Source organism: Folsomia candida, unplaced genomic scaffold (genome assembly GCF_002217175.1).
Source record: "Folsomia candida strain VU population unplaced genomic scaffold, ASM221717v1 Fcan01_Sc006, whole genome shotgun sequence".
Lineage (NCBI taxonomy): Eukaryota > Metazoa > Arthropoda > Collembola > Entomobryomorpha > Isotomidae > Folsomia > Folsomia candida.
In genome coordinates, this window is record NW_019091198.1 from 678,949 (window position 1) to 696,376 (window position 17,428).

General features: G+C 38.5%; 1 protein-coding gene across 1 annotated transcript in view; it reads right to left on the reverse strand.

Moving 5' to 3' along the window:
• Positions 1-5,079: 5,079 nt before the first annotated feature.
• The window catches only part of LOC110850875 (transcription factor SOX-6), a 44,997-nt gene continuing 32,648 nt past the window's right edge, over positions 5,080-17,428 (reverse strand). The window contains exons 4-11 of the mRNA XM_035852967.1: positions 9,334-9,519; positions 9,061-9,252; positions 8,640-8,973; positions 8,363-8,560; positions 8,137-8,292; positions 7,949-8,048; positions 7,656-7,871; positions 5,080-7,545 (exon numbers count right to left, since the gene is read on the reverse strand). Of these exons, the coding sequence (XP_035708860.1) occupies positions 7,446-7,545; positions 7,656-7,871; positions 7,949-8,048; positions 8,137-8,292; positions 8,363-8,560; positions 8,640-8,973; positions 9,061-9,252; positions 9,334-9,519 (1,482 nt within the window). The 3' untranslated portion in view covers positions 5,080-7,445. The remainder of the gene's footprint in view (positions 7,546-7,655; positions 7,872-7,948; positions 8,049-8,136; positions 8,293-8,362; positions 8,561-8,639; positions 8,974-9,060; positions 9,253-9,333; positions 9,520-17,428) is intronic.

Genomic DNA, 17,428 nt, shown 5'->3' on the forward strand with positions numbered 1-17,428 from the left:
TTTTATTATTTTTCCAATTTATTCCAATGGTCCTTCACCACCAAGTGTGCACATACGTGCATCCCTTTAAATGATGTTGAATGTACAACAAATACATATGAACACTGTAATCCACAATGGGGAATTACAATGAAAATCAGATTCTCAGGTGGATGCAAATCCAGACACAATTGCCCATCACCAATAATTCTATGAATAAGCTAAACCCTAAAAATGGATTTCTAAGGTGAGACTGGATTATGTGTGGTTAAAATTGAAAAACAATCATCTACCGACAGAGAAAGCTAAAATTTTACACGGATGGATTTTAAAATTTCTTTCTGCAATTTAGTTTGCAGATTCTACATCATCATAATTAACTCTGGGTATTTAGTTCACGGAAAACAGTGTTACTAACTTTTTGTCTTTTATTTTCCTTGTAATTACAGGTCACCTAAGAAAATCATCTCTCCGATAAATATTATCTTCCTATACTTATTTGTTGCATGTAAATATTTGTATGAAATACACTAAAGCTTTTAAATAGCCCAGAATATTTCTCTGTATGTTCAGATATAGATTTAAGAGTATCTTTTTTTAATCGGGACGAGAATCGGAAGAATTATTGGTTTCGGATATCCGACGAATTTGTATTTATTTACATTTTGTACGGACTGTAATGAATTCAGGGATACAAAAAGTATGCATCCAAAATATTTGACAAGCAATTTGTTTAGTGACAATATCATTATTTATATTCTCATCCTCGACAGAACAAAGTAATTCATGCGATCAAACAAACTCGCCACACGATTAGAGATATGCATTCATCTTATGAGGTTTGGTATGTTTACAGTATTCTGAAGAGGAACATTTTTGCATTTCTCAGATCCATTCATCCCTTCCTGTTGATATGTATATACTTTTGCATAGCATCTACCTTCTCCGTTGGGCTATAACTTTGGAGAACGTGAACGAAGGGTAGCATCAGCATTATATTGCGCCTGGTTTATTCGCATGCATGCAGCTAAAAGTTCATGCATCGTGACATGTGTGCCTTATCAATTTTTGGGAATAAATTGGAAGGGTGGGACCCTTTGATGGGTTTCACTCACGACACGCTGCTGTTAAGGGCATCATTATTTTTGGGCTTGTGAGTGGTTATTGAATTATGCGAGAATTCAGAGGTCTTGCTGGCCTCAGCCAGCAAGACTTATATGTACGACGAACTAATAACAGGGAGGAGAAATGGGAAGAATTCGGCATGTACTTGTGAATTTGGTCGCTTATTCATATATGTGACAAAATATGTCACGAACCGATACTCCATTCCATTCCCATGGATCAGTCAGATACAAAAGCTATCTATGCTTGTGATGGTCGAAAGCGGCTGTTTTCATGTTGACGTCTTCGAGAAGAATTCAGTTATGCCTGTCATTTTAATAGCTTTTGTCATAATATGTGTGTATACAGCCTCTTTTATTTAAGAATGCTCTCCGATTTACCGTAAAATATCTGAAAGGCACGCTACTAAAGTATTATGAGTGCGTTTAGAAAATCTCAAAGTGCCCACACAGAGAAACTTTCCATTTTATAACAGCAAAATGAGTGATGTGACATGGGATGACATCGCTTCGGTCGAGGGATAATTTTCCAAAATGGTCAGAAATCCGACACATGTTACCTTTCAGTGAGAATAATAAGTTGCAAGCAGTAAGGGTTGACTTTTATGGCTCCTCTGCTCCGTTGTTTCAGTAAAGTTGAGAAGATTACTTTATTCGATTTAAGTTATGGGAGGGTGGTTGGATATGAATTGTTTTAAGCTCTTGTTTTATGGGTGGCTTTGCCTAAAAGGCAACATGTGACACATTTCTCCTGGTAGTGGAAATTGATACTGGCACAGATGTACCGTCATCCTTCCACCACCCACCCAATTGACTGACTGCTTACCTTGTGCAATTCACTGTATCATGATCAATGTGTTGTTTAAAAGGGCTAATAATGCTTTTGTGCATTGTTCTCTTTTGAATCCAATGCAATGTCATGCTGTGTCACGCCATTCGGTGAAAATCGGGGAATTGCAGGGGTGGTGTCATTAATTGTCATTGTAGTATTGCAAGAAGGCACACACACACACGTGTGTGTGTGTGTGCTATCCGGAAAAAAATATAAACTTATGGGTTGGCAGTTCAGGTGTACGCAAAGTGAGCATGCATGCAATGACATCCGTGGGCACGAGACTTTTCAATTAAACTTTAACTTTTTAAGGGCACAAGTAAAAAATAACCCCAGTGGAGATTTTTTTCATGTTCGTGTCCCGTGCCAAGGCTTAACGAAATTGAAATAGTTTTTACGCCATTAAGTTCATTTATGGCATTGCAACAATAATAACATTTGCAGACATTGTTTAATGTCAGCATGAATAAAAATAAACCGGGTGTCCGAATCCGAACGCGAATAAATGTATTTCTAAAAGTTCATTTGCATGACTGGTTACTGTGCCAAGTCCCACACACGAACTCTTCTTGCATACATTTAATGAAATTGACTTGTTGTATAGCTAAATGTGGATCTCTGCATGTTCGTGTCTGTCAAATTGTCAAGTCAAATCAGGAATAAAATCTGACCCGAAATCAGGAAATCTGCCCTCATCGTCATCACCTGCAGTGAGTTAGCTACACAGTGCCCTGTCAAAAATGGTGAGTCTCTGACGACGACGGAGAGGCTACTTTTGTCCCTTGTCCGTCTGTCGCCAGCAAAATAACTGGAAAATTGATTGCTCACTGTTTTAGAGACGTATATGGACTTGCTGTGTGTGGTTTTATAATTTTAAACTATACATATTTAACCCATACAATTTAGGCGCGCTCAGTTATCTTGTGTCACTAACAACTAAGGACAATTAAGAAAATTATTAACTCAACCAGAAAGCAGTACAAGTAATCAGTACTGTGTAATTGAGTTCAGTCAAAGTTCACGAAAAGCGTCCTTCCTTAAGACGTTTTTGGAATTTGACTTCATAATGTTCATCCCGGACCTTCCTCAAAGCAAGCGCATACCACAAATGTACAACCCTAATCTCTTGTATGAGTTGTTGTAATAAACCTTTTAAAAAGTCAAACCCAACTTTAACCAAGGCACAGGGAGTAGATAATGACGGAAGGTGCACCAAAGAACAAAGGAATTATTAGCCCTTAATAAAATAGTCATCATGTTAAAAGCACCGACGCATTAAAGAGTAACGTACGTGGGATAATCCCTTTACCAAAGTTGTAGGTTAAATTGCCGACCCAGCCAAATGAAGTCTACATCCGAATAACCCCGTCAGCATCATCATCCTCAAATCAAACACAATTTTGACAATGCCACATGACAATTATTGCATCCACGACTGGATTGATCTGATGAAAACCGACCTAGCGGACTCTTCAAGGGATTAGGATTACAACTTTCTGCCGAGTATTTTATTTATATTGGAGTCCTTCATTTTCCAGCAAGTAATGTTATTTCCATCCATTCACATGTATTAGTTGTTGGCCAAGTGCTCTGCTGAGCCTTTTCTTCTCCCATTAAGTAAACTAACATGACATCAGGAGTGGATGTTAATGGGTCCCATTATTTGAGAGAATGGGGAAGGTGTGTGGTTTTAGATAAGGGCATGTACATATGTACATGCATACAAGGGATTAGATTAAACGGATACTCAACCGACTGTGATGACGACGACGACGACGACGACGTGTCTCTCTCCCCTTGTTAATTCGACTTAAGTGTTCCGCGTCCTGTCCATTTTTAGAGAGAAAGGCCAACGAGATTTCAACTTTGAGGAAACACACCACAAATGAATGAATGTGGGCGAGTTTGGAGGAGGTAGAAATTTCCCCTCAGAAACCAGAAACCACTAATATTTCCTTGTGTATAAAGTTCGTCATAAAATTCAGCACTGCTCTCTTTGACATTGAGTTCTTTTAAGACCTTTTCATGGTTACTTTCATCTCGTCATTCAGTCGGAGAAGTGGCAATCGGTCGGAGACCACACTCCATGCTTCGTTTTTACTATGGTCAACCACACACGGCTGTTAATGCGTTAATAATCTCGATATCTTCTTCAACTACGTATGTATTATTGGTACACGTATGTACACTCGTGTTAATGTTTTAGTCCGACAAGCCACAAACCATGATCACTTCGCTGGGATACTGATGGATTAATGCGTGCAGATGTCAAATGATACGTTTCATCCCTTCCTTGATGCCTCCCTGCCTGCCTTCGACCTGTGTACAGCTGTTGATTTTCATTTGCCTTGCTTCTGACAAGAATCTCATCTCATCTCCAAAGTGAAAAGTGCAAGTAAAGCAGCAGCAATAATGGTGCAACAATCTCGGCTGCCGTGCTTGATTTGATGAGGGCACAATAAGCAGGCAGAAGCCAGGATCGGGTGCAGATTGCTTTTCTAGCTTTGTCCGTACAGTTTTTTTCGTCAAGTTATTGTAATCTAAGCTTGCATCTTATTCACCCTCAGTCATTCATGTATTAGTCTCAATATTCTACGAGTAACGGTTACAGTAATATATTTCTAAGGGGCACGGGCCGTATTGTTAAGAGCTTGTAAAAATCAAAACCCAATTCTTGTCCGTTGCTACAATTCTTCAAATTTTCTTTATTACTGGAAAAACAAGTCTTAAATTTGGAGCAGAGCAACAATCAGTCAGTTTCCTGCTGTGTTTTTGGGTTATTCTCTTACATCCACTTAAGCAATTCTTCAGGATGAAAGATGAATGAGCAAATCCAGTTTCCTGGAGAAAATCCACTATTCAGAAATTAAACAATTACTCAACAAGTTGTGCAAGTCAAAGGGAAACAACACAAATTTTACACAAGGAAGAAAAAAGGCATGAAAAGTATACTGGTTGGATTGGATAACAAAAAAGTCAATGTGGCTACATTGTTGAAAGGAAGGGAAGGTTCTGCGCCAATCCATTTGCTTTATTGTTACATGCACTGACAATAAGCTCGGCGATATCCATGCACCAATAATATCTAAATAATTAGCCCAGAAACAATGATGAATTTTGAAGAAGTAAAAACTAGTCGTAATATTTTTTCGCTTTAATTCAACTCAATTTTTATTCTTTCCTTCCTCTCGTCAAATTCTTACATTTTCCTCATTTCTTTTCTCCACCTTTTCATAGTTAACAAGTATAATAATTATTATTTTTTATGGTTATTACTTCAAGTGTTGACTCTGACTCGCTGATTGCTAAATATCATTATGTACTGCACACCGGGATGGTGACACGCAGAGAGAAATTACGAAGTAGAATTAAATTCACGTACTATTCTAAATTTAAACTTTATCTACATCTCACATTTTACTTTCTCTCATCGCTCATTGCAAACGAAAATGAAAATTCTTGGAACCTTTCCGAGTCATATTTTAAATATACATATAATTATTTCTTATATTAACCTACTAAACTAACTATTTATTTAAGTTACTTAACTAACTTCCATCTTTACGGACTGGACTGGTAATGGTGGTGGGAAATTTTTAGTAAATCTACAATTTTTCTTAAGTTTTAAGCCTACAAATAAGTGATGAAACAGTCAAGTAAAAGTTTGTATATAAGCCAAAAAGATAGAAGAAATTAGAAAAGTAAATTTTAACAGTTGCATTATTTAAACTTTTTAAAACTCTATGCAGTTCACACTTACACCTTTGAATCGGTTTTTAACTATTTTTTAAGTAAATAAGTCAAGGCAAAAAAAACAAAAGGTTTTTTAACAATAATTTTCCTCAAAAAAGGGGTTTAAAAAAATTGTACTTTACAAATAGCAGATAAAGTTTATAATTGAGTAGTAACAATAGTATTATTTAGGTGGTGACTGTACAAGAACAACATTTAAGTTCTGCTGCTATTAAATGACAACGACATTAAGCAATTTTTATATATGTAGTCAAGCAATTAGATATTTATGTAGTGTATTATTATTACGTTACAAGACTTTTAATAACATATAAATGTAGGAATTCAGAAATTTAAAGCTATAGCAAGTGCAGATCAAAATTTTCGGACTTTAAGCACACATCGACACATCTTGTTTAAATGTAAGATGGCCTGAGGAGTTTTTGGCAACAGGTCATATTCTTAATTCTAATTATACAATTACACATTAACCTAAATAAATTTATCATACTTATCATATAAATTCTTAAAGCATTACTCTATAAATCCAGTCATTTGTAATTAATGACTTGTACATCAATCTAGTATGTAAATAATATGACGCCAGTTACATATATTTTTTACCATATTTATGCTACCAAATTCTAAAGGTATGTATGAATATACTAGTTTCCACACAACGGTGCGAGTCCTGTGTAACTACCTATTTACGAGAAAGTCTTAATTATTAAATATTAAAAGTTGACTGTTCTTCTGACAAACTAATGTAATTTCGATTGTACAATTGTCACTGCGTAAGAAGAATAACTGTGACTGATGGGTATGAGTATGGCCATAAACGCCATAAACACTGAACTATTTAAAGGGTGAGATTTCCACCGGGGTCACAGATTCTGGAGGAGAGCACACTTTTTTTTATATAAATTCACAGTAATAAATAACATACTCTTTGATTGAAGGAATAAAAACCTACTAATGGTCAAAATCACTAACACATATCGTACTTTATGCTACCAAATAAGTAACCTTATCATCAATGTTTAGCCATGACAAACAGAATGACAACAACAGTGATGTTTGACTCCATAGCATTACTCTTTACAATAATGTACAATTACATACTAGGAATTAATCACTTTGAAACGATTGCTGAGTACAATAATATTTAGCATTCAAAATTTATCTGTGCCTGGCTGTTGCGTATCCGCATTTCTTTGCTTAAATCGAGCGCAAAGTGATCTGTCTCTGCATTTTAAAATAAAATATAACGGTAACTCTTAGTGTGACTTACAAAACCTGGGTTTTGTAAATTACTGAGTTTTTTTACAAGTAACAAATGGCACCGAGCCTGCATTATTATTGCTACATAGCTAGATAATAATTTGTAATTATGGTACAGAGTAAATCTAGAAATTACAAGTGTGAAAAACTAAGAAGCATTAACTTGGAGTATTATTGCAAATCTGGTTATCTATGTATCTACATATGCAGATCCATCGTAGAAAAATAAAGCGTAGAAAATAATCGACACGTATAATTTGATTAGAATAATAATAACAAATTTGTGAAGTATTGTGTACCTACAATATTTACATGTAGGGTGAAACTTATAAAGTAACATATAAATACACAGTGATGAAGGGTACATAGATATAGTTTATGTAATATTACTTTGTTTCGTATTGACAACAATAGAATAAACTAGACAGCAAGCTTATAACTAGTGGAAACATTCTACTGTTTAAAATGAAAAATTTCGCATTTCCAAAAAAAGTAGACTAAGGAGACCCAGCACGACTGTTGGCTTCCATATCTTGCATATGGAGCGAATCGTTGAACAAACTACCGTCTGCACTGCTAGTTTCATCAGTATCATCCCTGAAATCAATGGAAAAGTGTCCACATGTTAAAAAATCATTAACTAAATCATATTTGCTTAGATAAATCCACCTGCATACGAACATACAGGTGATAACACTACACCGTACCTTATGCCAGCTTGACTTAGATCACCAGCATTGTGGAGATACTGACTTAAATCTGGTAGATCACTTAGGCCAGTTCCAGATGGAGGATTTAAACCACTTTCACGGCACCAAATTTGACGCATTTCCTGACGCCGTTGTCGCATTAGAGATTTATACTCTGATATTCGCATCTTCTTCCCATCGACGATGCATGTTCGCTTTGGTCGTGGCCGATATCTGTTGACAGCAGACAGTTATTAATTGCTGTGATCCTCATTATGTGACACACAGTACGAGTGAGTAAATAAATGTACCTGTAGTCTGGGTGTTTTTCCATGTGTAATTTGGATAACCGAGACTGTTCCTCATAGTACGGTTGTTTCTCACCATTGCTCATCGCCTTCCATTTTGCACCTACGCAATGAATTTAAGTACAATCATAAGTCAGTTTTGTCACTACATACTAAAAATGTAGAAAGAAATGTTAAATCATTCAACTAACCAAGAATTTTGGAAATATTCGAATTGTGCATGTCCGGACAGGCCTTTAAAATTTTGCGTCGCTCGTCCTTTGCCCAAACCATGAAAGCGTTCATCGGCCGCTTAATGTGTGGTTTGGAATCTGACTCTCTTTTTTGCTGCCTTATGATTTTTGCACCTTCAATAAAAATAATTCTCATTACACCGGATTAATGCATTAGCTGGCTTCAGGTTGATTGACTACTTACTTTGGTGGCATCCTGACCCATATTCGCCATCATCTTTGGATCTATTGTGACCTCCAGAGCCAATCATATCTTCATCTTGACTGTTTCCATTCATGGCGTAACCAGACGAGTGTGAGTACTGTCCAATTTTCCCCTGATTCATGGAACTTTGGGGAAGCGTTGGAGAGAAAGGGAAAGGTTGGTCCTTGCTTCCATTTCCTGAAAAAAAAATTGATTCCCCAATTATTGCAATTATTATCCCCGTTTAAAGTATGTATGTACGAACCAAATAGCTTACCAGATGGAAGAGGAAATGTAGCAAACGGCATAAACGTAGATGGTAACACAAGACCAGGTGGGACTGAATTTCTTGACGATGAGTCTGAACTTTGATTTTGGTGCAGTGTCGGAGATCTGTCGCCATTGCTCATCATAACATCACAACCTCTTCCCACTCCACCACCACCGCTACCCCGTGATCCGGAGGAACCCTTAGGTTTCGAAAGATTTAAAGGACCATCTGCCTCAGCCGGAGTGGGTGGAGAAAGCTGAGGTGCATATGGAGCCTGCCTTGGAGCCGACGTGGGCATCATTGGCATTCCGGGGAACGTCTTTGCGTTTGGGTATACGAGCTACACAAAGGATCGAACCAATAAATTACACTAATCAAGGTAAACCATTAATTAGTGAGACTGAAAATGTGTGCGAATTATTCTTACAGAATTCTTTGAAATGCATGGCTGAATGTTTTGAAGAGTGTTCTGAAATGCTCCTGCTCCGCCGTAATGAAGCTGGTCCAGAAATGGGAAGAGAACAAAGTTCTGTCCCATTGCGGCCGCTGCTGCCATTGCTTGCGGATTAAGGAACGATTGAATAGGAGACGGGAGGTTGGTCGCTTGTTTGCAGCCGTTCTGCAAAGTACAAAAAATGTAAATTAGTATTTAGTTAAATACTTAGCAGATTGTTGCAATATTTAAAACTGTTTCGCCTACCTTCCCGCCACCGGCACCCCCACTTGTCTCTGATCCACGCACGTGGTGACCTCCACCAGTATCTTGTTTCTTATTCGAATGTTGACTGTAAGAATTTGATGTGTGATTGGCAGATTGATGATGCTGCTGTCGACCATGGAAAGAGTCTGAATGTTCAGAATCGCCTCTATCTTTTCCACCCAAAAACTGCAACAAACATAAAACAAAGTTGGACTAAATTATTATTGCAATTTAAGAATTTGACATAATATCATGAGAAACATTAGTACTGGTGCATTTATATTACAACAATGAAGGTGTGCAATTTTGGAAAAGTTTAAAGGAGCATTCCACATGAACAGCCATTGTTGGTAAATGTGAGACATTATCAGAGCTCAGTCGACTGGATTAGCAGAAATACACATTCTCTCCTCCTCTCGCTCCTTCTTCTGTGTTCCTTCCAACTTTACCGGATTCAAATTCAATCGCCTAGTTTCACACATTTTCAGAAGAATTGGGTGCCAAAATAAAGAAAAAAGAGACCAAAATCCTACACTTCTCTCTCTTTTAGTCAGATGTGCTGTTCTCTCTTGAATACACAAAGTTTGACATTCATGACCTGAGAGAAATGTGGGAGTTGAGTGATGAGCATATCATCTACATAGCAGAAGAAAGGGCGATGCTGCAAGCTCAAAGAACATACATCCTGACACGCCAAGCACCACACCACACGTCGTCATAATAATGGAACCGAGACAAGAACCACCACACACACGGGCTGGAAAGTGACGACGGGCATAGCACAATTGGGAGCTCAATAGCTCCCTGAACTGTACTAATCTTTTCTCATCTCTCGAAAAAATGCGAAAGAGAAACAAGTGGAAAATATGCTGAACAGGAGTCCTAATACGCTGCCTAATTTCTTCTTTTGGGGGAACATGACAAGTAAATTGTAGCCCCACCACCACCTCGACGACTACGACTGCATAATACACATTCTTTCTTATCTCCTCTGCTATAGGCCGTGCTATTATTATTTCTGCTGTTATTATTAGTTTCCTTGAAGGATGAAGGTAGATACGTACGACGGTTCAAGTGTCCCATTTTCTCCTCACAATGCACCCGCTAATGAGGGAGTGGCAATACTGCAGTTCAGTGTGTACACAAATAAACAACAGCAAATTCGCATGCAGCGAGTAGTGCGCCGAGTGGAATAGCTATTAGAAGAAGGTTTGGCTTGTAGGTGGTTCTTGAGAGAATGAGAATGAGATAGCATCTCTGTTGAACAAAGGGGAGCGTTTTTGACAAAGGGAGGGCCAAAGGATTGTTAAGGAGGATGGAGATGAATAAATAAATCTCATCTCGTAATAATTCTTGTCTCTCTTCAAATCTCCCTAAATAAGGAAGAGAGAGGAAGAAGCAAGAGGAGAGGAGGAGGAGGAGAAAGCCTTTGAATCCTTTGATTTTGATTTGACAAAGCAAACACAAACAAAGATGAGATGAGAGAGAGAGATGATGAACTCCCTGCCTTCTCAGCTCCTTGTATGCCTGGTTGGTCGGTTGGGAGTTTGGTTGTTATTATTTTTCCTTTTGTTCATGATCATCACAGAGTGTGTACACACATAAACCTCGATCTAGAGGTTCTTCTTTCTTGCCTGAAACTCGGCCTAATTGGACCAAACAGTGGCAGTGGAGGATGTAGTACGTAACATGTAAGGGTACAAGTGTGTTGGCTCAGCAATTAATTATGTGCGATTACATGTAACAATGAGACGACAAAGAAATTTAATTTGAATCGAGCTCTGAAACAAGCTCACTAGTCTTCAATGACTGGTTTTGTTTTAGATAATCATTGTAATTTCACGGTAATTATGGCGTTGTGTAACTCATAAATAAATACTGAACCACACTTATACAACTAAAAGACAAATAAAATAATTTAAATGACATTGATTGCTCGTTTTGTCGATGACACAGTTTCTCAATAATTATTGGTCTGATGTTGCAATTTTGAGGTAGCGTAACCATGTGACAATTCAGACAAGAAATGAGAATTGTGTAACGAAACAACATAAATAAACCAGCTTCATATTCTTGTCGTCACGTCTGAGGAGGATTGCATTACAAGGCGAACGAACGACTGCATTTCCAACTACACAAAGGAAAAATGTGAAACTTTCTCCTCCTGTTTTTCTTTTGGAATTAAAAAAATGTTAACAATTCTCGCTCTAGCTCAATCTCATCTAAAAAGTTGTGTAATAGACTTTTGATGAGAAGATCCAACAAGAGGAGGAGAAGAAGAAGAAAATGGATAAATGAGAAGAAAGATAGAAAAAGAAACATTTTGTAATGGACAAAAATTCGAGGATGGTTCACATAATGGACGAATATCATATCACAGCATCTCCTACATCATCAACTGGTTTGCTTTGACATCATTTCATTTTTGTATTGTGAGCATGTAATGAGAATTTCTAAATGCGTCAACTCATCATCATACATACTTCACTTGGCTCTTTTTGCTAGGCATCCCCGTTTATAAATTGTCTCATTTGTTTCCATTGTTGGCAAGAAATACGTAATCCTTTAAAAAAGGACCGAGTAATAATAATGCAAATGATTGCTCCGTCTATCTGAGAGGGTATGAGCTAAATATTAGGTAAAGCTGACAGGTTTGTTGGTTTATGCAAATTGGGAACACAATTTTAAGTATGGTGATGGGTGCATGTAAAAAATTATGTGAGTATAACAATTATCAATGAGTAGAATGAGACGATTTTTTTAAAGTAGGAATGAGAAAAAAGTATCACGGCAATAGCCTCACTTCCTGGTTATTATTATTCCAGACTATGAATTATGTACAATAGCATCTTATCGATTATATATATAAAAATAAGATTACTTGACAATTTGACTTTTTGAATTTGTTTTAATTTTTAAAACATCCAAAAATTACACTAACCAGCCGTTCTGAACGACGAGGAATACACATGTTCCGCACCAAACTTGACATTTCCCATGATGATGCATGACCAAAGAAAGTGGAGAGAGAAGCAGTGATCCGAAGACAAAGAGGAGAATTAGTGAACCTGGACGCCCCAAGATTTAACCCCGAGAATGATGGAATTTCCATCTCATCTCTTCCGACGACTGACCTTGTCTTCGTCGTTTTAAGTGTCACGGACTGCTGCTGCTGCTGCTTTTGGTCTTTCCATACATACCAAATAGTAGGGGACTGCCTTGCTGCATGGGAGCAGCTCCAGCTTATGGAAGCTTACCTAATAAATTCTAGTCCAAATTAAGAAATCTACCGGAAAATGTGCGCCGGACCTTTAAAAATGCGGAGAAAGCCCATAAATACTTCATGGAAAGATATCTCACAAGACGACTCATAATTCCTTAATGTGTGTGCGTATGTGTGTATGCGGTTAGCTGATGTGACACGGGCCAATCCTAATAAGCAATAATAATCCTCCGGCATGAGCTACTACATACTTCGTATTCTTACTTTCTACACGCTGGCAAGGCTAACAACCACGACTTTTCTATACGATGATCCAAGGAGCAGCAAAGTACCATCGTCGTTGTGGCAGCATCACAAAAGTTGTTGGGGTTTAGTTGGATGGATGAGGTATGCGAAATCCATAATTCTATCGAAGAGTAACAACCATCCAACAGAGGAGACACACACACGGAGGCTACGAAGAAGCAGAAGATTACTACTACATACATAATTCTCAAGAGGATGACTACTACAAGAACTACTCGTTGAACTCCATAAATTTATCGGAAGCAAAAGCCACCGGGTCCGCGCACGATTGCCAATTCACAAAAATGCGTCAACTTCTTGTGAAATTCAATAGTGGTGGTAAAAGTAAAGTAAACCCAAATCATTCCCCTGATTTATTACCACACTCCGGAAGAATTTAGGTGGAAGTGAGTGCATTATTTTGTATCTCAACAAACCAACCCTTATTACACCACCACGTACGTACGTAATGCGAACGGGGCTGCGGGAGCATTATTATTATATACCCACCCGGTCCATGAATCAATGAAATGAGCAAAACGAATCTTAAAAAATTCCAATCCAGATAAACGAGATCAATATCAAGTCATCCGTGGTTTATGATGGGACGAGGAGAAAAAGTAGGAAAAAATAATGTGCTTTCCCATAAACAACCACGCCAACTTTTTATTCTATACACACACGCAGAGAGACACAAGTATTATGCATGTATTATCATTATTATGCCAGGTCGCATACTTTAGCGGATCATGAAATTTTTGAGACAGGATGGGAAATCGACTTGTTCTTGTGCCCGGCAACCTCACCCGCCTGCCTTTCATCAACTTTTCTCTCTCTCCCACACAGTCGTCGCTTACTTAATTTTGTGAGAACAAAACAGTGGAGAATGGAACTCGAGCCAAGAATAAGAGAAGATGAAGATATTTATTTGAGTTGGTGAGGAGAGCAAAGAGATCATTTGTCAGAGAAAGAGCTCATCAGTCTTATTGTTCCTTCATTCACTCTTGACTCTCATCGGCCCTCCTCTTGTACTTTTTCCTCCTCTTCTTCTCGTCTCTCACAACTGCCCAACTTTCAACAACTTTTATTATTTTAACCCTTGACTTTTACCACCAACACCATCCGATACAATGCCTCTCGCAAGACGGGAAGAAGACCTGGGAGTGAGACAAACCATTTATTCTTCTTTTTCTTCTTCTCAGCAACAGGAAAGAAAGAGAAACAATGCAACAAATGAACAGCAGAGCCAACACTCTCCTGGTTTCTATCTACTTTGGAAAGCAAACATTTTATTTTTATTCCATTCAACGGACAGGATTTGGAAGAATTTTGAAATTAATTCCGTGCTGTTGAGAGAGAGCACAAGTTTTCTAAAGTTTTCATTATCTTGAGATTGAAAGAAAGGATTTCAGTCATTATTCAATACATAGTTTACTCTAGGCAACAAGCACCTCCATCCATACCCACCCACCTATTGAGACGAATTTAAATATATCCATGTATGCAGGCACACTATGATGATTGCATTATTGCTATTATACTGGATTCCTTATGCTGCTCATTACTACAAGAGAACTGATTGTGTATGTCTTTTCCTGCTCCTGCTGCTGCTGAGTCGAGTGTTAAAAAGGCTTTTCTCTTCTCTCTTCTGTCTGTTAATGACAGAAAGAGAGCAAAGTAGAAGATCTGGCTGGCTGACTCCCTTCTTATTATTTGTCACATTAACTATTCAACCTAGAAAATGAATTGAACAGAGTTTTTCCAACATGATCAGCTCAACAGCTCTTATTTCCTCTCCTCGTCGTCCTGCTCTCAGAAGGGAGCAACAAAAGTCGACTAGTCGAATAAAGGGCAAAATAACTAATTAGTCTTTGCCGAGCTGGTTGTCAAATCACACTAACACCACATCATGTACATGCACTCCTTCTTCTGTAGATACATGCATGCACGTAAATCATATATTTATGCGTATAAAACCCTGTCAAGATTTGACTAGCCCGGAAACAATCTACGTTTCCAAACGGGAGTGACGATGAACAATTATTGTTTGGAAAGGCGTTTGAGGGAGTTAGTCAGTGTCAATGACAGATTACATGACATGGTGGCAGTCAATGTAACAAAATGACACCTTTATAATAATATGAACTGCTGCCAGGGGAAATATTGCATCAAATGAAATGACGAGGAGACAAGACGGAAGAACGAGAGAGAGAGAGAGGACGGAATGGAAACGGGTAATTCCAACCAGGATCAACATGTTTCGAGCTAAAAATCCATTTTTTTCATGACGCAATGGATGTTGATGACAAGCTAATGATGGCCAATGTCGAGGATGTGGAAGAATTGGTACTTGGCAGAGAAAAGAAGACAGAAGGACGGAAAGAAAGGAGTCAAGCATATGGGTCGGACGATATGCTGGGTCATCCCACCATCGACTGAAATCTCATGTTGTTTCGAGTCCAAAACTTGCCAAGGAAAGAGTGAGAGATGAGATCAACCTCTGGAATGGTAAATAAGGTCACGTTGCAGAATAGAGATGCCTACTCAACCAACAACGACAACGACTTGTTCAACTTGAGAAGAAGTAAAAAGAGAGGAAAGGAAGCAGAAGTGGATGCCTATTCCTTGCTTATTGCTCTGGCTGGCTGACTGGTGAGTGTATTAAGGGTCCCTTGGGAGCAGAGGACAAGAAAGAGTGACCGAATCGGAGGATTTGAGTCCAGTGAACCGTCATGCAAAGAATAATCAAGTGCGACAAAGTCCGTCTCCCTTCCACTTCTTTCTCTCTGTCCACCCATGTGTCCGTCGCTCTTCTTTACTGCACAGTATACTTGACTCTACTGCTTCCTCCAAATAATAAGGAACACAAGAGTGCAGATATTTGAATCAAATTTGTTTGTGCAGCAGCAGTACGACCACGCTTATATAAAGAGAAAGCACGACGACACTTGGTATTTTTGGACTGTGCGCAGCAGACACGTTGTTCTTCTCACGTGTTACTGCCCAGCGTGAAATCAAGAGGTGCAGATACACGCCTGATGATGAAACTGAGTCGCTGTTTGACCCCGAGAGATCAAATGTTCCTTGATTTAATGCCTCTTGTGCTAAGACCTACTTTGACGAAAGGTTTATTTTTACGAGTTCCCTTGTGACTTTCATCCAAGTCGAGTCTTTCTTTCTTTTTGGCAACAATTCCGGAAGAATAAGAAGAACAAACAAGAGACAACGTCTTTCTCCGTTCAATTCAAAGGGGAGGAGAAGGAGGAGTAGAGAACAAGACAGCGCAAGTTGGGCCAAGAAGAACTCCTCCATTTCCTACGACTACTTCTGCTCTCCGCTAACCCTTTTGTTCCTAGAATTGTCCTCGTAATCAGACTACAGGCATTTCAAATTGCTAGAATTCCATTTTGAACAATTGCCAAGAACCGTCTTCCAAATTGTACTACGTACAAATAATTGTGCGATTGGCGTACGAGTAAAACTTGACCGTTCTCTAAGGTCATTACTTCATACGTCAATGTATTTAGCTTCGTATCTACGCGCAAACTGAACCTTATTCTTCTCTACATCTTCTTCGCAATTCCTCCTTTTACTACCTCTGACTTCTGAATCTTTTGGCCTGGCAAAAGGAAGCCAGAGGAACATCTGCATCTTTTTCACCCACTAAACAATTTCCTCTTTCTCTCTCTCTGTCTCAACATACGAATGTAAAGAGCAGGGTTGACTTGCAAGGGAGACACAGCATCAGCACCTCAACCTCAGCTATTCAGCAACAAACAACCATTCTTGAATGAAGCAGAACAACAAGAAGAACACGAGGAACGCGGATTTGTGGAGCAGACTGGCCGGACAGACGAAGAAGAAGAGGGAGCAAAGGCTAAAAGGAAAATGTTTTATAACCAAGCCACTCACTCTTCTTCTTCTTCGTCGACGTCTTCACTTATTCTGCCGACTCTTGTTTTGTCTCTTGTAAATACGACCACGCAACTAAAGCAAAGTGTACAACACACAAATATCGAAGAGACACGAGCAATTAAGATGTCGTCGACGTATACATGCAGAGAAGAGTGAGATTGTTTCCTCCTCATTCCTCTTAGACGAAGACACATATGTAAATATACTCTTCGCCACAAAAATCATGGATGGATGTTAAATCGCAAATTCAGTGGATTCTTTAGTAACAAGAAAGAATGACAAAATACGTCCGTCGTTACATTATGATGTGCGAGTTATCTCTTCAACTTCAAACTTATCCATCTCGGATCAGATCGCCTCATTTATTTCTGCCTTAGCCTCCTCCAATCCTTCCTTATTTTTCAGGAGAGAAACAACAAGGCGAGATAAATGATTATGTCGGATGAATGCAAACCCAGTTTTTGTTTACTTTTCCAACTCAACTTTGCCAAGTAAGGATGGAATCACCCATGGTAAAAACTCGACGCATACTTATTTCGTATGTACTGAGCAAGTTTAAATATCGACGAGGAGGATGACTAAGGAGAAAATAACGAGGAGACTGTGTGGCAAAATATTGAGAGGATAAATCATGTTTGTTTCTCTTTGTCTTCTCTCCTCGACCAACAATAC